This window comes from Pelodiscus sinensis, chromosome 3 (assembly GCF_049634645.1).
Source record: "Pelodiscus sinensis isolate JC-2024 chromosome 3, ASM4963464v1, whole genome shotgun sequence".
Lineage (NCBI taxonomy): Eukaryota > Metazoa > Chordata > Testudines > Trionychidae > Pelodiscus > Pelodiscus sinensis.
This window is the reverse complement of record NC_134713.1, coordinates 33570837-33594499: the sequence shown is the minus strand read 5'-3', so window position 1 is coordinate 33594499 and position 23663 is coordinate 33570837. Positions and strand designations below refer to the sequence as shown.

Here is a 23663-nt window from a genome sequence, read left to right as displayed (position 1 = left end):
GGTGAAGAATCACCAATGGCTACTAAAAAACACAACATAATACATTGTTTTGAGGGTTTTTAATTAAATCTTCCTTTCAATAACACCCATTTCTAAGCATTATTTTAGTCTGCAACTTTAAAAGCAGTGGTCCCCAACACGGTGCCCGTGGGTGCCATGGCACCCGCCAGGGCATTTATGTGCGCCTACCTAGTGACCAGGGCCGGCCCGAGCCATTCTTGTGCCCTGGGCGCACGGTGCATGCACGGTGCCGCCCCTGGGCGTGAGGTGCATGTGTGGCCCCCATCCCAGGCATGCGGCGTGTGCGCGGTGCCGCCCCCGGGCGCGCAGCAGATGTGTGGTGCCACCCCCGCTCCACCCGGCAGCCCCAAAAGGTTGGGGACCACTGTTTAAAAGCAATGAATAGTCCTGTGGCACCCCAGAGACTACCAAAAATATATAGCACTCATTACAACACCACTATACATAAGCCTGGCTGGATGATTCTTTGAGATACAGATTAATTGTAATAGCTTCATTTAGTCAAAAAAAAACCACAGACGGGCAGTTGTTAAGCTCCCCCAATTTATCACTGCAGAAGTGGAACCCATCCACTTGTTCTTTTCAACATTAGTAACAGCTTACATTACTTAACTTTAAAAACACAAGCCAGGTAGTTCAATGAACGTAGATTCTCTTTACCTGTCTAATTCTCTGAACTCTTGGGCCCATAGCTGTGGATACTGCAGGGACCAAAAGCCAGTTCAGGTTGTAGTTGTATAAAGTTTTCAATGCTATAAAATGTTAGCTGGGATTATCTTGAATTTTTAAATGAATTCACTTTAGCCATGAATGACTAGCAAATTCGCTAATATTACGATATCTGCTCAAAGAAGAAGTCAAATGTCTATGACAAATTATTCTTTGTAAATTGTTTGCTCAGCATTCTGAGTAACAAATGCGACAATGTTTTAATTCTACAAAGCTTACAGTTTTGGGTCTTGTACACATTGGCCTAATTCGGAGACACATTTAAACTTTTAAGAAGTTAAAGTGAAATTCTCAATTATAAACATCAAAAGCAGTATGTATAAGTACAAATATTTCCTCAGATTTCCAGTCTAGCTGTAACATTTGGCTACATGCCACGTCTCAGCATCTCTCCTAAAACTCCATCATTATTTCCAAATGCTTTAGTCATAAGTCTCAGGCATTGACATACTGCATATGAACTGCCAAAAAGTAAGACATACATCCACAGCAGAACAATTAGCATACAGTTCTCTTTGCAAGTGTGTTTAGCTCTAAATTTTCAGGCTGTGCATTATAATTCTCAATTCTGAGTACATGTCAGTCAGTGAGCAGAAACATTAAACTTTATTTTTTCCTACTATTTACGAAAACAACAAAACCCATATTGGATGTAGCTTTGTTTGATACTGTATTCTGGTTTAAGAAGAACAAGTAACAATTACTGCAGGAAAACTGGTACCATAAATAAACACAGTTCTGTCTTTGCTGTTAGATTATATCCTCTCTGGGGGTGTGTCTAGACTACAGGGTTTTGTCGACAAAAGTGAACTTTTGTCGACAAAACTTTACCTGCGTCCACACTGCCTTTGAGTTATGTCGACAAAACTCAGCAGTTTTGTCGACGTATGTAAACCTCATTCTACGAGGAATAACGCCTTTTGTCAACAGAGTTCTGTCGATAGAAGGCATTATTGCATCTATACTGTCCTTTGTGTCCACACTGTTATGTTGACAAAGTGGCTTGCTTTGTCGACAGACCTGGATGTAGTCTAGACGCTCTTTGTCGACAGAAGCTTTGTCGACAGTATCTGTCGACAAAACTTCTGTCGACAAAACTCTGTAGTCTAGACATACCCTGTGATAAGACAAATAGGGGTTACCATATTTTCTTTTGATGAAATAATCAATACAAATAATGTCTTATCATCAGTACACACTGAAGAATTCTAAATCTTGCTAAGAAACTATTAGCCAAATTCACCTTTTCAACCCCATGTCTTTCAGCACTTTAGTTGTAACTGAGAGAAGAATTTAACTACATTATTCCCTTACTACATCAAATAGTGCAGAATTACAATAATGGACCAGCACATCTCAAGCAAAATATAGCCATATGTGAATCAAGGACCCATGTGGATCCTTCATTCATGTTGGTGAGCTCTTGCACACTCAAGCAGTCCCAATAACTTCAAAATGAATAACAGCACAATGTGGACTCTGGCTTTTAAAATTAATATTTCTTGAAGCATAATGAATTGAAATGGCTTATATACTACACAACACAGAAAGTAAGAAAAAAAATACTGACTTGTCCCATTTAGGTCAACCATTAAACCACCTTGTACATGATCTTGAATTAGCTGTAATGTCCTTTCAAATATTTCTCCAGCTCTTGCTTGTTCCACAGTGTAAGGATCTCTTGGGTACCGAAACAAAGCTAGCAAATCATTTGGAGAACGAGGACGACTAATAGACAATTGAAAAAAAACAGTATGAATAACAAGTGCTATAAAACTAACACGTTTTTAAAAGTTTCTGCAACTTAAGGTAGAACTAGATGTCATTGACTATACCTTTGTTACTCATCCCAAAATGGAAGGCAAAATAAATAAAAATAAATATCTACATTTAATACAAGATGTTCAAAACATATTTAAACATTCAAGTACATTACATTTGTATTATGAATGAGATACAACATTAAAATGCCTGTTGGCTTTAGAAAAAAAAAAGAGCTTTTAAACATGCTGGTTCCCCAAAATAACTGTTCAAAATAACTGATCAAGGCTTTATTAGCTGAATCTGTTCAGTTTTCATTTAAAAATATGGCTCTTTCTTGGTAAATTTCTAGAACTCCAAAAAATAATCAGATGATAACATTTGTTATTTAAAACCATTACATTGTATCATCTTTCAGCAGTATAGTAATTAAATGGGTTTACTGATTGCAACATTTCCTGCATGATATTCAACATTAATTTTGACTTCCCCATCAAAAAACCCCAAAGAACATGATACCTGTCAAACAAATGTGTACGTGTTGAATTTATAGCTCTGTCAACAGTTGCAATTGCTTCAACAATTGATGTTGCTACAAATGGATCTCCATTTCGACTGACATTAGGAACTAGAAAAACATAAAATTGCAAGTTACTACAAAAATTACTGCATGCAAAAAAGTTAGTCAGAAAGCAAGGATTAGACACTACATAATTTCAGTTTCACAAAGAAAACCACATTTCCTAAGTTTTAGTACCTCCACATTTAAAATTACTAATCCTTTGGGAACTTTACTGAAACACATTTACATCGCTGCAGAATTAAGGGTGTTTTTTTAATGTCAGTTATACATAAAGGTTCAGTTAAAATGAAGCTGCCATAAAAATAAAGCAGTGTGTGGAAAACAAGAAAGATTATTTAAGTAGCCGTTAAGTAGTCTTACAATGGTTATATAAACAAAACCAAAGCAAAAAAAGTAAAGTCAGTATTCTAGCTCAGCTTCTGTTTGTGGTACACCATGTAAGCTGCTTAAAAGTGTTTGCAACCAAAAGCTTATCCAGCATTCACTAAAGTTGATGGAAACATTCCCATGATTTCAATGGATACTGGATTGGGTTCCAAGCATATAGGTTTCAATGGATAATGTGAAACACTAGAGTCAAATGCCCCATATTTATAAACTTCCTTTTTAGATTTAGAAACATACTGCAGTATTACAGAAGTTCAAGAGGCTTTAAAAAATGTTAAGGGATTCCTAAGTAGCTATAGGGACTCTTCATGGTTTTCATCTTGGGGTCTCTCTAGAAATCAAGAGGCACCATTTTGGGGTGCTTTAGATTTTTGTTTTATATTTACAATTATCTAGCCTCAGAAAAGTAGGCCCAATATCAAAAATTCATAGATAATATACAAATCTTTATAATGCTAGAAATGCAAGATCTTGTGGATCCATGAAATTGCCTTTTTACGAAATGTTTGATTAGCAGCTGTTGTTGAAGTGCAGATGGGTAAATAAAATCTATCCCTTAGTATCCTGCCCCTACCCTGTGTCAGGGGCCACCAGATTTGGAAGCAATACTGAAAGGTTGGTAAAGTGACACAGAAGAAGGAGGAGGAGAAAGGAGGCAGATTTTCTGTGGGTACATAATCTCTTTTATAATTACTAAACTCACAGAATTGCTGTGAGGATTAATGTTTTCGAAGAGCTTTGAGATCTTCAGATGAAGGAACTATTAATAAAGTGACAGTGCTGTTAATCTGAGAGCAAGGCCAATATGCGAGAGGAGGATGAGAGGATATACAAAACCAGTTTTAACTCTGAACATCCTTTGCTCGTTAGTTTCACATGAAAGTTTTACCTTACTGTAATATTTTTGTCCAATATACTTTTTAAACAGCTAGCAAACACTCCAGAACAAGGTCTCACTACTTTTGTGTAAGTGGAAGTTCAGCAACTGGGTTTACTGCAGCTCCAATAGAGTGGTCTTTCTGAGTAGTGATAAACATGCCTGGAAAAATAATTTTTGGGATCTGTGATGGGGTGTGCAGCTCTCCACAGTAGTCCTGTAAGAGCTGAGTTATACCAGGTGGGTCCAATCAGCTAATTAGGCTGTAAACAACAGATCTTTAAGGTGAAGGCAGCTATTTAGAGAGAAGTTTACTTGTGAAGGACAGGCAGGGATTCTACAAAAGAGGGATAATTGGAAACACATGGGATGGCAGGGAGAAGGTTGCAGTTATTTCCTGGGATAAACTACATGTGTTTGATGGACTGGGATCAGTCTATATAAGATCATAGAAGTGCTGTTAATTATTTTGGTAGCCTCTTGGCCAGCCTATTTTTATTTATATTTTAACAAGTAGTTTGTACTTACACTGGCTTCTTATCAAAAGGTTAAGACTTTTAGGAATTGTTGGTTTGTGGCAGCAAGCTAGTTTCCAGTTAGTCATATAGGTCTACCTTTAAAAATGTCAAAGGATTTATTGTCAAGTCATTCCCAAAAGCCAGTGTGTGCATGGTACTAGCAAGTTCAGACAGCCAAAATATATTTCAAGAGGAAAGTGGTGTGGCCTCCTGCAGCCCAAAACATTCTTTTAGACTTCAGTCATGACTGTACTACAAGCAAGTTAGGCCATGAAGTCACATAAATGCTTGAATAAATCTTACCAGTAACACTTAGCACCATGCTAACTGAGGAGTACCCTATAGTGTTCCGGGCAACACATTCATATCGGCCTTCATCAGCTGTTCCCACATCCCGAATGGTAAGAAATCCCTCTGGACTAACATGAAACTTTCCACTTTCTGTTACCTGAACTCCATCCTGTAGCAAAGCACAATTGTCAGTTACTCTGAAAATATCATCTCTGGAAATTTTATTAACATTTTAAATTGCTTAACATTCTGAATCTGTATTGTTTTCTTCTAGCAGTGTGAACTTGATCTGAGAACAGTAATATCTTTATTTCATACCAATTTTATATGCCATGTCAATCATTTAAATTAACCCCACAGAAATCCATAAAAAACCTCAGCGAAACTATTTTTTTTATAGTTTAGATAACAAAATTTAACAAGAAGGAGCATAGCTCACAGTACTGTACATTGCCACCAAGACAGGATGGTTTGTAGGCAGAATAGTATATTGAATGTATTTATTATGTTATGAACTTTAAAAAGAAACAAAAAATAGCCTCACAGTTGCGTGCCCTTTCCATATAAAATACAGGCCCAACAAATAATAAAAGAAGACTCTGGGAAGAACCATATACTCTAGATAATAGATTGACTTCACTTGAATACAAAGTCACATTCATACTCACTTGAATATAACTTCCTGTAACTGAATGCTTTGGCAAATATTAATTATCCTCAGAGGAGGGAGAACGGAAACACTGCCACTCAGATTCCTTTCTCCCCTCTAATACTGGAAAAAGAGGCAAGCCTGGTTCCCTCTCAGTGGGCTCTCAGTTCAGCAGCCTGATGTGAGTACCCCATCCATTCCATAGGGAAAGGAGAGGAATATTGCCAACCATTCAATAGGAAAGTGGAATTCAGTACCCCCTCTGCTGGGCTCTGTACCATAGGTCTGAACACATTTCCCTGTAGTCTGTGCTTTCCCAGTACATTATTGTTGCCTCTCAGTTGAGCAGTGGTTGACCTTAGGGCCTTGCTGCAGGCCAGTTTCCATTACTGGAGAGAAACTGATGTCAGATGCATGATCATTTGTTTATTTCCATTATGTACTGTTCTCATCTGCACTGTGTAGGAGAGTTTCTGTTATTTTTCAACCACAACAGACTCCAGACTCCAGAGATACCTAGGCAGATTTGAAACTTCAGCTGAGTCACTCAGAATAGCCACCAGAAACAGCTGCCTTCAACTCTGTGCTACCAGGTTGCCATAATCCTCCTCCCAAAAGCCAAGGGACCATCTGCTCCAAGCTGAGGAATCACTCTCTGGTCAGGAACCAGAAGAACAGAGAAAGATTCACCCTCAGCAGATTCATCACACTGCCCCTTGCTTGTCTGGTCCTGCTCAGATGATTTATCATACTGTCTACTCTACAGTATGCACTAAATTTCAGAAATCTCAGTGGTCACTGTACTTTAGCACCAAGGTTTTTCAGATTTACAATCCAATGCACTCAGGATATTAAAATCATGGAAGTCTCAAGAGTGCAGTTGAGTGTGAATACAAGAACAATGGCAGAATGCAGCAGAAGTTTTGCTTTTTAGTAACATAAAAGCTACTGGGCTCTCAGCCCCCAGAGAATGTGTATTAAGGCTGGGAGCATGGCCAAAATGAGGTGGAAGAGCAAACACTACATACAATGAATAGTAAGCTAAAGCAGTCAATAATATTTTGAATAATTTATTTTTATTTAAAAATGTATGGAAGTGCTTACTGCAAGACATCAAAAAATACAATACAAAATAACTTAAAAATCTGAAGCCAACCCACCCAAAAACATATTCATGATTAGGGCCCTACCAGATTCACACTGCATTTTGATCAATTTCATGGGTGTAGGATTTATTTTTTAAATGCAAATTTCACAAAGTTGTCATTGTAGGGGTCCTGACCCAAAAAAGGAGGATTTTTTTTGAGTGCTTGCAGTACTGCTTACCCTTATTTCTGCACTGCTGCAGGTAGCAGGGCATCAGTTTCAGAGCTCAGTGCCTGGCCACCAGATGCCACTCTTTGGAGGCTGCACAGAAGTAAGGGTGGCAATACTATGGCTCCCCTAAAATAACCTTGTCTCCCACTTGCAACTCCCTTTTGGGTCAGAAGAAACACTGGTCTCCCCCATGCAATATGGACATATAAGATAAAAAAGCTTACAAAGTACAGATTTCACGGTGGGAGATCTGATTCTATGGTTCACAACACATTTTTCATGACCATGAATTTAGTAGTCCCTAATCATGATCTGAAACATAGATGGCAAAAGGCTAATCTATTAAGGAAAGTCAACTACCAAAATAAATCAATTCATCACTGATACAAAGAATGGAACTAAAACAAGGTTGGCAGATCCCTATAAAGAACAAAAACAAAAACCACACCAAACAAGACATGAAGGAGGCCAAAGAACTGTTGAGAATTAGGCAATCAAAATGCAGTGAGTTCTAAATGAAAGTGACATTTATTTCATCCATGTGTTATATATCTGCAGTCATTTACAAAAACCATGCTTCTGGAACTGTGGCATGTGCGGAGACTTGTTATGCAACAATTACAGCAGTATTATAATGGTATGAGAACCAAGGAAATTCAAGATTCTTATTGGTGCTTTATTCTTAACTCATCACTGGAGATAACTACAGTACAGGAAGTCCCCGGGTTACGTACAAGATAGGGACTGTAGGTTTGTTCTTAAGTTGAATCTGTATGTAAGTCGGAACTGGCATCAGCTGCTGCTGAAACTGATCAGTTTCAACCGTGGCTGAATCTGGATGCCAGTTCTGACTTACATACAGATTCAACTTAAGAAACCCAGGCTCCCCAAGTCAGCTGCTGCTGAAACTGATCAGCAGCTGAGTCCAGGAAGCCCGGGGCAGAGCAACTCTGCCTCTGGCTTCCTGTAGTCAGCCACTGGTCAGTTTCAGCAGCGGCTGACTTGGAGCTACTGGAGCAACCCAGCAGCACCCCAGCAACGGCTGGGGTCAGTTTCAGCAACGGCTCCTCGGCGCTACTGGAGCAACCCAGCTGCTCTGCCCCAGGTGTCCTGATTCAGCCGCTGCTGAAACTGACCAGCAGCGGCTGAATCAGGACGCCTGGAGCAGAGCAGCTGGGGTGCTGCCGGGTTGGTCCGGAGCGGCGCTGCGGGACCAACCCGGCAGCCCCCAGCTGCTCTTCCCCAGGGGTAGGCAAGAAAAGCCTGGTCTGCTGGGGGGGGGGGCACTAGTTGCAGGGAGACCGAGAGAAACTTTTCTCGCCCCGGAGGACACGCCGCCCGTGAGCTCCGGGGCGAGAAAAGCCCCGTTCGTAAGTGCGGATCCGACATAAGTCGGATCAGCGTAAGTCGGGGACTGCCTGTACTGCAAGCTATACATGAACACCCAGGCTGTGTCTACATTGGCATCCCTTTCCGGAAAAGAGATGCTAATGAGACACATCACAATTGCAAATCTGCCAGGGATTTAAATATCCCCCGCGGCATTTGCATTTACATGGCTGCCGCTTTTTTCCGGCATCTCTTATTCCTACTTGAAAATAAGCCCTACTTGAAAGTAGGAATAAGAGATCCTCTGGAAAAGGACTTATTTTCCGGAGAATCACGTCTAGACTGGCGCTTTTCTCCGGCTTACCCCCAGCCGGAAAAAAGCGGCAGCCATGTAAATGCAAATGCCGCGGGGGATATTTAAATCCCCCGCGGATTTGCAATTGCGATGTGTCTCATTAGCATCCCTTTTCTGGAAAGGGATGCCAATGTAGACACAGCCTCTCTGTTGTCAAATTATTGCAATGGTTAGGATTATAGTGGAAATTAAAGACAGAGCAGGAGTCCTGCCTGACTTTTCTTTTACTTTTTCATGTGTTTAGCTGGATATCATCTGAGAGAGATTTTTTCATTATGATACTTGCATTTATGGATTTTTTAAAAAAATATTTGTCAAAGACACACAGGTAGAAAGGTATAATTTCAGCATGAGCCATAACCAAAGTTTCCTCTATTTTTTTCCATCCATGGGCAGAGTAAATTTTGTTACATTCACCAAGGCATGTGCAGATATTCACCACCAATACAAACACATACTGCTGGCAGTGATCAGCGGTGGGCGCTCTGCTAATCAGCTGGGCAGTACCTGAGTCGCTCCTGTGCAACTGCCCAAGGGCTCAGCTTACAGGGAACACTAGCCACAACTACTGTCTTGGTTGAACCTATAGTGCCAGCACAACGTCTGCAAATAGTCCTATTCTTGATTTATATTCTAATCTCTCTGAAAGTGTGATTATTAATGAACTTGTTCAGAGCTGCACAAAACTGAAATAGAAAAGCATTTGCAATATCTTTGAACATCCTTTTACAAACTGGGAATGTGAATTTTAGGCACAGTTCCTATATTAAAAAGGTTCCATACTCCTGTGCAAACTCAGACCTGATCTATCCTTAGTGCGGTGTATTTACATCACTTTGTGCAATGTATTTACATCACCCTAACCACCATTGTAGATGCAGCCAGACTGGTGGAATTTTTTGTAGCTTTCACCCGTTGGAGAGACTGATTATCTATACCCCCATTTGTGAATGTAAAAAGGATCTACGCTACAGTACTTCAGTGGCACAGTCATTGTACAATAACTATATCACTATAGCGTAGACGAATTCTCAGGTTAGGTACCTATACTCCGAACATGGTTTGTAGCACAGATGCCTGAGCTACTGCTATCATTTGAGGTTAGACACAGAATAAGCAACAGTCAACTCCAGCACACTTAATAAAGCCTGAAAAAGTCTCTGCACTCTAAAAGTTATTTTTTATTATTTATTACCTTATTCCATGTTATTTCTGGTTCAGGCTCTCCTTGAGAACTGCATGGAATTTGAACATTTGTGCCAACTTCTACTGTCATATCACTTGGAACGTTAGCAAACACTGGGGTAACTAAAGTGACGTTACACGGACATAATGAAAAATGTGTAAGTATTTTAAATGTATGCAATAAAGAAAATTACAGAGGCACAGTTAAATCACATACAACAATTTAGCTGAATGAAGGCAGTAAGAGTTGCATATACAACAGTTGAATCTTTATTATGGCACTAAAAACAGGAAAACTTTTTGAAATAAACTACTCGACCTATTATTTGCACAGAAGTTGTTCAGAATAAGAACTGTATTATTATTTCCCCAACATTTCCCATTGTAAGAACTACTTTTAAGTCGCTTGTTACTTTGCCAAACTTTAACTATTGTGCTGAAATGTTCCCTTTTCCTCAGGCTGAATTTTTTTAGACAATTTCAGGCAGAACAGTGAAACGTGAAAGCATGAAGCTAGGGAAAAATATGTTGTTTTGCCTATGTTAAAAAAATAAGGTTTATTGTCACTGGAGACCTTTGAACAGCTCTGGTGCCTCCACATGGAGCAGGGACTTAAATTTTGACAGGGAAGTGTATCATCTTTATGAGAGGGTTATGTTTTTTGCTGGCCACACTGACCAAGCTTTTTAAAGTGATAAAACCTATTAAAAATGCAGTTCACAAATGATCTGTTAAGACAACTTAGATTTTAGCAGCTACATTCCCCCAAAGTTTCAATGCATATTGGGCATGTTCCAGTCAAGATATGAGCAAGACCTACCCTGTAATTGCAGCTATGGGTTGCTTCAGGCATGCTGCCTCTAGGCATCAGAACTACGAATTGGGAGACTTTCCCTTGTGCTTTCAGTGAGCCCCCTGCTGGGTCTAGGCAGCATGGAGGAAGAACCTGACTGATCTGAATACAGAAGGGACAAGAGCTGGACCTGTGTGGGCAACTTGGGGACAGAGTAGGATTAAGAGCCAAGTGGTAAGAGACTGACTGGAGAGAGACTGATTGGCAGAGGGATAAGAGAGAAATTAGACTGATGAAACTTGGTTAAGCTAAGCAAAGAGACTTGATGGGGAAGTCAGGGAGGTGGGGAAAACTGGGACTAGCTGGACAAGATGACTAGAAGCCAAGCCAAAACGGAAGGGGTTGGAACCTAGTAGATGGATGGAAGACAGACACCAGATGAGGAGCTGCAGTGGGGACTGAGAAAAGGATGGGAGGAGAAAGGACTAGTGGGATGGGGGAGAAAAGGGCAGACCAGAAAAATCCAATGAGGAGTCCAATGAGGAGCAATGCTCAGAAGCAATGGGACAGGGGGTATGTCTCACTACCCTCCTAGTTTGAACTAGGAGGGTAATGTAGGCATACCGCACTTGCAAATGAATCCCGGGATTTGAATTTCCCAGGCTTCATTTGCATAAGCGGGGAGCCGCCATTTTTAAAACCCCGCTGGTTTGAACCCCGTGCAGCGCGGCTACACGGGGCTCAAACTAGGTAGTTCGGACTAGGCTTCCTATTCCGAACCACCGGTACACCCGGGCTTCATTTGCAAGTGCGGTATGCCTATATTACCCCGCTAGTTCGAACTAGCGGGGTAGTGTAGACATACCCAGGCTGTGTAGAGTGTGAAACAAGGAGCTGATGGCAGTGAGGGGGAGACACCGAGATTAGATGAGGAGCAGAGGAAGGGAAGTTGAGACAGAAAGCTGATAGGGAACATGGATGGGGAAAAGAGAGACATCAGATGAGGAGTCAAGGGTGGGAGGGATTGTGACTGGCTGGAATGCACAGTTGAGCCACTGGAGGAGAGACTTGGCATATTAAAGGTTAACTGGGTAACCAGTTAACTGGTGAACATATGCCTTACCAGCATACTTTCCAGCTAACCAGTCTCCTCCCCCATGGTGGCCCACTTGACAGGACCAGAGTGGACGATGCTCCTAGAGCAGTCCCTGTTATCTGCAGCTGGGCTGAGCGGAATCTGGAGTACACCCGCTGCCCACAGCTACTGGTTAACCAGTTAAACAAATTGTTTAACTGGTTAACTATTCTGAGCAGTTTTTACATTCCGAGGGGAGACTGGGGCTGAGAACAGGGAGATAGTCCAAAGAGGTGAGACTAGGACTTGCTAGGATGAGAAGCCTGGAGAGTGGAGATTGGGACTGGTTAAGTGAGAAGATTGGAATGAGAAATCAGAAGAGACACAGGACTGGGACAGGTTGGAGGGGACAGGGCACAAAGGGTCACGATTGTCCATTCCAACACTAAAACGGAACCACAGATTGCAGAGAGTCACTTTTCCTACCTAACCTATGAAACACACGAGCAAAATGTTTCCTGCCCCACTAATGCTCGTCCATATACAGGAGGACAGCCTACATCTACTTTCTGTTACTCCTTCAGCTCAAGTGTTGGGGATGTGTGTGGGGGGGCCTAAAGATTCCCATTCTGATGACAGCCAGTATCACTGTCAACAATGATGCCCCATAATGGAATTTTTTCAGTAAGCTTTTTTAAAAAAAGAAAGAAACTAGTGTTTTGTGTATAATTCCTATATTAAGAGTTACAAAGTCAAGCACTCAGAAGTTTGGGAACTCCAGAATTTGGGTTGCCTGTGAAACCTTAATTCAACTTACTTGTGAGTATGCATTGTGACACATATAATTACATGATCACATACTATCTTTTTCCAAAGAATCACTTTCTCATTTAGGGTGGACCAGATTTGGAGATAAATCCAGGCTTGTGTAATTAAGGGGATTAGTGGTGGGACTCCTGCTTCATTTCTTGCAGATGTTGGAATGTCTATAATGAATGAAACAGGGGAGTGCAGGATGAGAAAGGAAGATCTCGGGATTAAGGCCATTGAATGTTGCCCTGAATAAATGGATTCTATCCCTGCCTCTGCCACAAAGCATTTTATGGTTACTGAGCAAGCCACTTAATCCAAGCAATTTACAGACTGTAATTAACTGTGTGTAAACCATTTTCTGGTTCCCCAATTTAAGACCCTGGAATACAGTTTGCAGAAGTGCTGAAGACTGAAGACACTGGATGCTGTGCTTTTGACATATAAAGAGGTACATAATGCTAAGCTCTCTGAAAAAAATCAGATCTCAGGAGTCTTGAACTAGCACCCAAAGATAATGGATACTTTTGACCTACATCTCTGTGGGTGTATCTAGACTACAGGTTTTTTTCGAAAAAAGTGGCCTTGGAATCTGGAATGAGCAGTAAAGTTTTCGACTGACTGTTAGGCTCTGATCCAACAAAGTATATATAAAACTATAAGCTTCAGTCAAGATTGCAGTCCTACTGAGTATAATGTTGAACAGACAGAGACAACAAGATTCCTTATCTTTGCTAACCACTGAATTATTGGGACTACGCACATGTCCAAAGTTAAGCCTGTATTTAAGAGATTTACTGAGGGCCAGGCTCTGGCACTGAATCTGTGTCATCCCCAGTACAACATTTTACTTCTGTATCCTCTCAATTTATTCATTAACTATATGATATATAAATAGACTTCTACCTCACAGCATATGGTGAGTTTAATTAACATTTGTAAATTGCACTGAGATCCTGGGATAAAAAGTACTATGATCGTGCAAATCTAGAACAGTCTTCAAGAATAAAATTCACTCCTAGGCAGAAATCTAGCACAATCAGTAAAATTCTTCTTAAGCTCCGTTTTAAAAACGGGAAGGAGCTGTGTGGGCCCTACAGACAGAGGTGAATCTTACCAGGTTGTATGCATCTGTACTTACATATCTATATTAATGGACAATTTTTCTTCCTCTAAATTCCAGAATCTCCAAACAGGATCAGGGTTCCCCTCTACTAAGTGCTGAAGAAGACAGGCTCCCTATCCTGGGAGTGTCTCTTTGCTAACTAAGTATTTGAATTCTATTATGATGAGGTGAAAGAAGCAAAGTTAAAAGGTGCCTTATAAAATAAAATTTACTATCTAAAACCTGATAAATTTCAACTTTCAGACATGGTTTCCAAGAGAAAAAGACTAAGGCAAGCATTCCAATGAACATTTTAACATAAGTCTAAGGCCCATATTTATAAAGGTATTGCCTAACCCCCATTGATACTCCCTCTATAGCCGTTAAAGTTGGGCCCTAAATGTACTTTTTCTAAGCAGATAAAAATATAGTTATTCTGAACATACCTCTGGGTTGTACTGTTAATTGTACAGCTGTTCTTTGGGATCCAACAATGTTGACAGCTTGACATTCATATTGGCCTTGGTCATGTAGAGCAACTCTGGAAATCCTCAGTGTTCCAGATGACAGTACTAAATGTCTTCTATCTACAGAGAGTTGGCTACCTGAAACACAGCAATTGTTATATATTAATTATAGCCATGTGAAATAAAATACTATTTATATTTCAGAGACAACCAGAGGCATTTAGTATTTGATAAAACTTAAATCATGTTTTAAATAGACAGAGGTTTCACAAAACAAATTCTTTAGAAAAAATGTTTTGAAGCAACTACCTACTCTCCAGAACACACAATGTGGCATGGTCAACAATAGGAAATTATGTCAGTTTAACTACAACACTTAAGGGTATAAAAAATCCAAAACCCTAAACAATGCAGTTAGCCAATCCATCCGCTGGTATAGACAGTGCTAGTCAATGAGAGAATTGTTCCATCAACCTAGCAACCGCCTCTTAGGCAGGTGGTGAACCTAAGTTGATAAGAGAATCTCTTCATCAGGACAGGTAGCATTGTTGCAGAAGCACTATAGCGGCACTATAGTGGTTTCTGTGGTACAAAGGAATGAAACAAAATGCACTAAAATAAGGCTGAGCGCCATTCCTGTCTACCCACCCTTACTACTTTTCTACCACACTCTATTTTTCTTCATCAATGGCAAACATACATAACAATTATTTGGAGCCACCTCAAGAAGTTGAGGAGAAGGAAAATCCATAGTGATCAGTGATCAAGGTCTAACTAAAATTCTGCTTTATCTACCACCACTTGCATCCTCCTTTGGGTTGCTTCTCCTGCTATAAACTCACCTTTCCACTAGGATGGTACGTGTAGCGGATCTACTTACTGATCTTATGCATACTATCATTTCTATCATCCCTGAATTTGGCCTAGCATCTTTACATTCCAATTCCTGAAATGTCGTCCACAAGAGTAGTCCTCTGTGCCCAAGACAAGTCATATCAACTTCAGTTTGAACCCCCATTTGGCCATTTATTTTGTCAATATCTTTATGCAGTGGGACAGGTGCCAGTGCTGGTGGATTATATTTCAGGATCAGTGCCAAAGTCTTTCATCTGCTCCACATGCTTGAAAAGAATATATCTTGTACAAACTTTGTAGAGATGGCAGTTAAAGATTATCGCATTATATGTTTAACCCTACTTAGATTTATAACAACAGGTGGGACCTCCCTGGTCCGGCACCCTTAGGACCTGACCAGTCTCGGATGAGGGATTTTGCTGGACCAGGGGAGGTCATACCTGTCCCCTGCTACCGTCTCCTCCCCAGCCCTGGACTTGCTACTGTCCTCCTGGCTGCTCCCTCCCCTGCCAGTCCTGCTGCCCTACCAGTCCCACCCCCTTCCTTACTAAGCCAGACAGCCTAGCTCCCTGCGCATTGGGCTCCTGGTCCCGCTGAATAGCCCTGCTGCAGTGTGCAGGGCTCCTGGCACCCTGAGCAGCCCCATTGTTTTGTACGTAGCAGCCCAGCTGAGGTGCAGCCAGTCTTTCACTGTACTCTCTGGTCCTGGAACACCCGTGGTCCTGCTGGTCCACAGATGTTGCTGGACCAGGAAGTCCTGGTTAACAGGGGTTCAACCTGTACAAAAAGTTTTACATGAGCTGACTACCTTGACATCTTCCATCACAGATAAGAAGCTTTTAAGGCAACTGTATGTACAATACACACACAAGCATTTTCTGATATTTCTTAAGTGATTCTAAAGAGGATGTCATATTTTAAAAGTTTAAAATTAAAATCTCTAATAAACTTCTTACCTCCTTTGGTCCAAGCAATAACAGGCTGTGGATAGCCTTGCGCTTCACAAGGGAAATCGACAGTGTGGCCCTCAATCACTACTCTGTCTTGAGGAGTGACAGTAAACTGGGGTACAGCTAGAGTAAGGAGAAAATAACATGTTAAAGAACAATTAAAGATGCTCCATTGGTTAATATTACTTATTTTCTATGTGACCTGCACAGTTCTGTGGGGAAAGGGATCCTGCTAGCTCTTTTAGATTGTAAGCTCTTTGGGGCATGAATTGTCTGTCACATATATGAACAGAGCCTAGCATAATGGGGCCCTCATCTCAGTTGGTACCTATAAGCATTACAGTAATACGAATAAATAACAAATCATCATCATCATAATAGATCCAAAATATGATGTACCTTAAGACTGGTATAATCAAGTAGAGAATGTTCTCTGGATTCAAAATATCTTGCTTTCTTTGTTTCTTTAAAAAAATCCTCAACTAAATTATGAAGAAAACACAATGTGATCACAACCAGCCTGATCTGCTCTTTTCTGCTAACACACACACAGTGCCTTTATACAAAAGAAAACCAATGAATGAAATATAGGCCAGTTTTTTCAGTAACACTGTGACGTTATCAATGAGACTGGGCATTTGTTCAGTCCTCAAAATACATCCACCCATTTGCTGATTGAATCGTGAACTAGACACGGGGGAGGGCATATGTTTTCTATAATTTGAAAAATATTTATGTATTGGTTGACATGTTTCTTGCTCTAAGGAGTTTACAATCTAAAAGAAAAAGAAGCGGGAAAAAAAACCCAAAACTGATAAGGAAAGAACAAATTTAAACGTTGAAAGATATTAGAAACCTATAGAAACCTATGGAAAAATGTAACTGCCAGTATCACTTCTAGCTTTATAAACTTGCACGTAATAGCCTATGTATAAAAAATGTTTTGCATATAGTATTCCTGCAAATATTTTGTGTACTAATGCTATGTGAAAATTGTGCTGAAAATACAGTTAGTAGGATTACAATAATTAGCACTACAGTTCACAGAAGAGCTGTACAAATGATCGGGGGCTAGAGGGATTGATAGCTTCGATGGAAAATGATTAGGAAAAAATGCATGACAAAACCACACTCAAAACTCCATGTCCAGTAGCAAATACGTACACCTTAAACTTTAGACATGCTAGCTACTGTATAAAATATCTGAGTCCCACACAAAATGGACATTAACAGTACATGTACATTTGATTATATAAATAGACCAACTGACAAAATCTTGAGCAGCAGGCATTTCAAAAAATGAATAGGGATATAAACATTTGGGTAGAATTCTTCCAAAGTTCTGTTTCTAGATTAAAGTGACCGAGATCCTGCTCTCACGAAAGTCAATGGCAAAACCCTATTGGCTATTAGGAGAGGGAGCAAGGTCCACAATTAAAATAATGTACATATGGTTTCATTAATTTCCAACAATTTAGAAAACGAAACAAATATTTGCTTTACATTATTTTGTAGTTTTGAAAAATATAATGTCTTTCCTTGTTTAATACTTGCCTTGCACTATGATGTATGCAGTTGCATGGATATTATCTATACTGTTGGTTGCAAAACAGGTATACTCGCCACTGTCTTCCTGGTTCACATTTTGAATGTAAAGGCCTCCTGAAGGAGTTATTGTGATGCGAGAATCATTTGGTAAGGGGGTTCTGTCGCCTTTTGTCCATGTGATCCGTGGTTGAGGGTGGCCAGTTGCACTGCATTCCAAAGTAACACTTTCGCCAACTAATACTTCTGTATTTTGTGGGTGAATCACAAAACTTGGCCTGGCTGTCAGAAGAGAACCATGCTTAAATGTTGTTTTCATCCATCTACAGACTCAAACATCAACAGGCTAGAACTCTTATAAAATTGAGCTGAAGGATGGTGGAATGCCCATGAAAAGAGTCCTACTCCTGCACGGACTCCCCATTTCCTTCTAAAAATGTCTGGCACTTTGCAGGTCCAATTAAGTCTCCCACCCATTAAATTATGTGGCTGGCAGTGTTGTTTTTGTTCTGAGCATCTGAACTTAGACCTCTAAAGATCAATGCTGTAGAACAACAGCACTATTTAATTCTCTTATTTCCCTCCTATACTACTAAAGATAATCTACATTATTACTCTGATTAAATAATATAAAATAATATTATAATAAATAATAAAATAACTACTATAATGGGTTGATATTTTCTAGGATTGCAATAACTAGATGTTGAAGCAAACGAAGATGAAAAATGCACAAGAAGTATAAACCTGCAGTTAATGTACAAAAGCAAATGTACTTCATTATGAAAATGGTCTTCTGATGAAAAAAAATTCCATATCTGAAATCTATTTACCTGGGGACCCAAAGTATCTAAGAGTCACTTCTTGAGTTTTCACTTCTCCTGCCACATTTTTCGCCATGCACTGGTAAATACCCTGGTCTGTCTCTTGAGTATTCTGAATCATCAAAGTGCCATCATCTAGCAAGTTTAGACGGGAATCTGCTTTCATACTGAGCTCATTACTATAAAGACAGAAATGTGCTGGACTAAAAATTTTACATCAAAAGCACAGAGAAAACATATCAATGGACAAAAGTTTAACGGTATTAATGTTTATAACCAACACGAATAAATTTTAGCATCTTAACTGGAAGTAGAATTTTTAATAGTAGAACTTTTAATCTTAAATTAACAAAAAAGCAGCAGAAATTAAAACCAAACTGAGTGCCAATTTAAAAAATGAAAACTTTCATACTTCAGAATGGAAAAGCTAGACTGATTTTAGAAGTGTACATTTTTATACGGAAAAAACAAGGAAATGAGTTACACACATCCATTTCCATTTTTTATTCCAGATATCAATTGTTCTCATTGCCAAACAACTATAAATGTCTCAAACCAGTGTCAATAAACACACAATTGAACCTCTCTCATTTCTTTTTTAAACTCTTTCATATGTGAATTCTGAATGCATGCTTTTGTTGATTACCATCTCATGTTTCAAAGTAATTCTCAAACGTTTTCTTTGTTAAAGTGATATTAATGCAGGATGGACATTGATTTATTTACAGCATAACTAGGGCCCGCAGACAGATATCACTTAGTTTGTAATGAAACAATGAGTACATCTGAACAAAATGCATCAATGTTTGCTGCACCTGCAAACTCCATGTTTACCTGCTGTGACAGAATTATCTGATCTTCAATACAACAGCCTATTAGTTAAGTTAATCAGGGTTTTGCAGGTCTCTGAAATTTCGTGGTTGCAAATGCAGCTGAAACATCTTATTCATGATATCATATACAGTATACTATATATTTTAGAAGATTCTTTATTATAGAAAGAACCTTATAAAAAGAAAGTAGATCTAATTATAATTGCCAATATATTAAATTTGTATAATACTAATAGGATGTTCTTAAGTACTTCATGTATGTGTGCAGGTAGTGAGCATGGGTGGCTGCTCACTGACCCTGAGGAGGAAGAACCCCTCTCTCAGCCCAGGAGGGCCAAGCAGGAGCCTGCCCCTTTAATTTCACAGAAGCCTCAGGGTGGGGCGGGAAGTATAAAAGCCCCACTCCGGAGCTAAGTAAGGCCCCAGCCGCCGGAGGGAACAGAGGCCTACCCTGAGCTCTCACGCCAGGAGGACCCTGAGGATCTAGCAGAGGCTGACGAGTGGCCCTATCCCCAAACGCAGACTACCCGGACCCTGCGAACTCACCATTGACCGGGAGCCACGTATAGACTGATGGGGAGTTTGGAAGTGACCCAGGAGAAGCAGATGGGCCGGGATGCAGTGAAGTAGGGAGGGCCTGCAGCCCCCCCGGCCACACTGAGTGGCAGTCTTCCCACTTGTGCCAGGAAACTGTTTGTTTGCCTGCTCCGCCCTGACCAGGGCCCAGGCTAAGCTGACTCAGGGAACTGTTTGTCCGGCCCCCCCTGAACCAGGGCCAGGGCTGTATTGACATTGGACTGGCGCTGCATTGCGGCTTGCCAACCCTCTAGCCCCACAGTCTAAAAGGGGCCGCCGGACCATTACTTAAGGGTCTGAGCACAGGTCAGTGGCCAAGGACTAAGCAAGACCGCTTACAGTGCATGAATGGCGTATTTCATACACTATGGCTACGTCTACACTGGCATGATTTTCCGGAAATGCTTTTGACGGAAAAGGTTTTCCGTTAAAAGTATTTCCGGAAAAGCGCGTCTAGATTGGCAGGATGCTTTTCCGGAAAAGCACTTTTTCCGGAAAAGCGTCCATGGCCAATCTAGACGCCCTCTTCCGCAAAAAAGCCCCGATTGTCATTTTCGCGATCGGGGCATTTTTGCGGAAAACACTACTGTGCTGTCTACATTAGCCCTTTTCCGGAACAGTTTTCCAGAAAAAGACTTTTGCCAGAACGGGAGCAGCATAGTTTTTCCGGGAAAGCACTGATGATTTTACATTAGCTCGTCAGTGCTTTTCCGAAAATTCAAGCGGCCAGTGTAGACAGCTGGCAAGTTTTTCCGGAAAAGCGGCTGATTTTCCGGAATAACTTGCCAGTGTAGACACAGCCTACCTGTAAAACAGAAACGTACAATTTCTCTCTCCTTTTTTTCCTTAACTTACTTGTTTCGAAGCCAGATAATTTCTGGTTTGGGATTGCCTTCAGCTCTGCAAGTGAAGTACACTGTATTCCCTGAGGTAACATCCACATCCTGAGGTTCTGACGTAATTCTTGGCCTCTCTGGATCAACAATAAAAGATATAAAGGAAAATTTGCTGGGTTTAAAACAATTAAAATGAATAATTAAATATTTATCACCCCCCACACTGTACAGAGATGAACATTTTTCACAAATGTTTCAAGTAAAAAATGCTTTAGTGATTAAACACATTTTTCTCTACATAAAATTATCTTTGTCTTTCTGATCTCTCTGGCCATTTACTAGTGTCAACTTAGAAAGCTAAAAATGGCTTGTTGCAAAGGGATTTGAACAGCAGTCTCTCAGCAGAATGGCCTAATCACTGTGCTATGGGATATTCTGAGAGGGTATGTCTACACTACCCCGCTAGTTCGAACTAGCGGGGTAATGTAGGCATACCGCAGTTGCAAATGAAGCCTGGGATTTGAATTTCCCGGGCTTCATTTGCATAAGCGGGGCGCCGCCATTTTTAAATCCCCGCTCGTTCGAACCCCGTGCCGCGCAGCTACACGCAGCATGAACTAGGTAGTTCGAACTAGCCTTCCTAGTTCGAACTACCGTTACTCCTCGTGGAATGAGGAAGCCTAGTTCGAACTACCTAGTTCATGCCGCGTGTAGCCGCGCGGCATGAACTAGGTAGTTCGAACTAGGCTTCCTCATTCCACGAGGAGTAACGGTAGTTCGAACTAGGAAGGCTAGTTCGAACTACCTAGTTCATGCTGCGTGTAGCTGCGCGGCACGGGGTTCGAACGAGCGGGGATTTAAAAATGGCGGCACCCCGCTTATGCAAATGAAGCCCGGGAAATTCAAATCCCGGGCTTCATTTGCAATTGCGGTATGCCTACATTACCCCGCTAGTTCGAACTAGTGGGGTAGTGTAGACATACCCATATAGATCTCTCTCAATTTTGACTACTGAAGCAGATAGGTATTAAGGAAAACATATTTTCAGGATGATCATATTCAGTTCTTTGGCTTATTCCCTTGTCTACACTGAGAAATGCCATTGCATCATCAACTAACATGATGTTAAAGAGAGGACAGAAACAGAAAGAGATGATATTAATAAGTGAGGAAGTGGAGATAGAGGAGGAAAAGCAGAACAGTATGGTCAAAGAAGCCAAGAATATAGAGTGAGTGGAGTGAGTGATCAAAAAGCAGCAGTCAGACTGTGGGAAAGGGGTACAGACAAGAGATAGAGATGGCCATAAAGTAGCTATTAGCTTCCCTGTACAAATAATGGGGGGGGGGGGGGGGAAATCCCATGAAAATATGGTGGTTTGGGGAAAAAAATCTGAACTTTAAGTGGAAAGCTCACCACAGTTAAGTTCTTCTGGTGTTATTGTGGCCACTGATCTTCCCTGGATCCTCCTTGGATACTCACAAGTAGCTGCTGCTTGAGCATTGCCAGATTCTGCATATGTCTTCAACAAGTCTGCCAGCCACAGTATTTCACAGTCACAATGCAGAGCATTTGAATCCAAACGCCTGTATAAAATGAGAATCTTCCATTTTACTTGCTAATTAGCTGAAACAGTTCATTTGATTTTATAAGACTTAGGAAAGATCTCTGTCTATTCAGTTCTAAAACACAAAAACCTACATTAAAAGAAAGCCATATTCCCCCTTGTGCATATACATTATGATATAGTCTTTTAACTACGTGATCACATGCTATTTCCCAGAGTAGACCACTCCTCACTCACTATAAAGGATAGACAGTGTTCTCTGTTGCAGGCTATTCAATACTTTTTGTCCTCCTTGTTCAATGACGGTTCGCTAACCTAGCCAATCTGCAGAGTCCAGTTTGGTAGTTGTTCTCTAAGAATACCTAACTCTACTCAAAATGGCTCAGAGGAAGAAGAGAGCTCTTTTTTACCCTTTAGGAAACACCCCTAGGATGCAGGATATCCTGTTCAACTGCTTTTTCTGCTTAATGAGAAGAGATTTGAACAAAAGTTTCTCACCTCTCAGATGACTGCCTAACCATTGAACTATGGTGTCATTCTTTGACTCAATGGAAACAGCTGGACCCAGTGAAACAGTTTCAACAGGTGATGATGAGAGAAACTCACATCAAAGTAACCCATAGTCCAATAGGGAAGGTATGGCGACGCGTCAGGTACCCTCCGATTCTGCACCCCGTCTACAGCAAGGTGAGACTCTGCCAGCCAGTAGAATAGAGAGGGTTTATTGCTTGTCCAGGATACAGCACAGCATAGGCGCGATGTGGAAATATGAGTCAGGAGCTGGCAGCCTTAGACCCCTTGGGATAGGGGTACACAGGCCCCTGAACCCCCAGCACTCCATTTAGTCTGTTCTCTTCATGTTTTCGCAGCCAAGACTGCCCCTACTCCAAGCCACACACTTCCTTTGTTCAGACCCCTTCCCTGGACAAGTAAAAACCGGTTGGGCCATGGACTATGTGACATGAGGGTACTCAGGGCGACCCCCCGCTGGGCAGTGCTTACAGACACAGGCCAGCAGGGGTCACCCACAGCCCAAGCATAGCAACCAGCAAGTGGATAGCACCCCCACTACGTCATATAAGGTCAGTCACCTGAGAGGGGACACCCATGTTCAAATCCCTTCTTCTTGTTAAACAGGAGGGAGAACTGAACTGAGGTCTCCCACATTCTGGATGAGTTTCTTAGCCACTGGACTAATGCTCACAAGCTTTCTGCTCTGGGCTATTCTGAATAGTTAGGCACGTGTCAAGTCCATTCTGAAGGGGAATGGCTTAGGCACCTGACTCTAGGAGAGATTTCCCAACTATAGGGAGAACTGAGCCTGCCTACAGGACATGCTCTGAAAAGACCAGAGCTTACTACACAATGATCTCCCTGGCATCTGATATTGGCTAACTCAGGCTTCTCACCTAGCATGTTGATTGTGT

The 23663-nt window shown here is 41.0% G+C and overlaps 1 protein-coding gene across 2 annotated transcripts in view; it reads right to left on the bottom strand.

The window, feature by feature from the left end:
• PXDN (peroxidasin) overlaps positions 1-23663 on the bottom strand; it is a 122765-nt gene that overhangs the window by 42272 nt on the left and 56830 nt on the right. For both annotated transcript variants that reach the window (XM_006131038.4, XM_006131039.4), the window contains 10 exons: positions 22086-22255; positions 20691-20808; positions 18436-18605; positions 17612-17884; positions 16064-16180; positions 14232-14390; positions 10013-10125; positions 5180-5336; positions 3031-3139; positions 2321-2478 (listed from right to left, as the gene is read on the bottom strand). In XM_006131038.4, the coding sequence (XP_006131100.1) occupies positions 2321-2478; positions 3031-3139; positions 5180-5336; positions 10013-10125; positions 14232-14390; positions 16064-16180; positions 17612-17884; positions 18436-18605; positions 20691-20808; positions 22086-22255 (1544 nt within the window). The remainder of the gene's footprint in view (positions 1-2320; positions 2479-3030; positions 3140-5179; positions 5337-10012; positions 10126-14231; positions 14391-16063; positions 16181-17611; positions 17885-18435; positions 18606-20690; positions 20809-22085; positions 22256-23663) is intronic.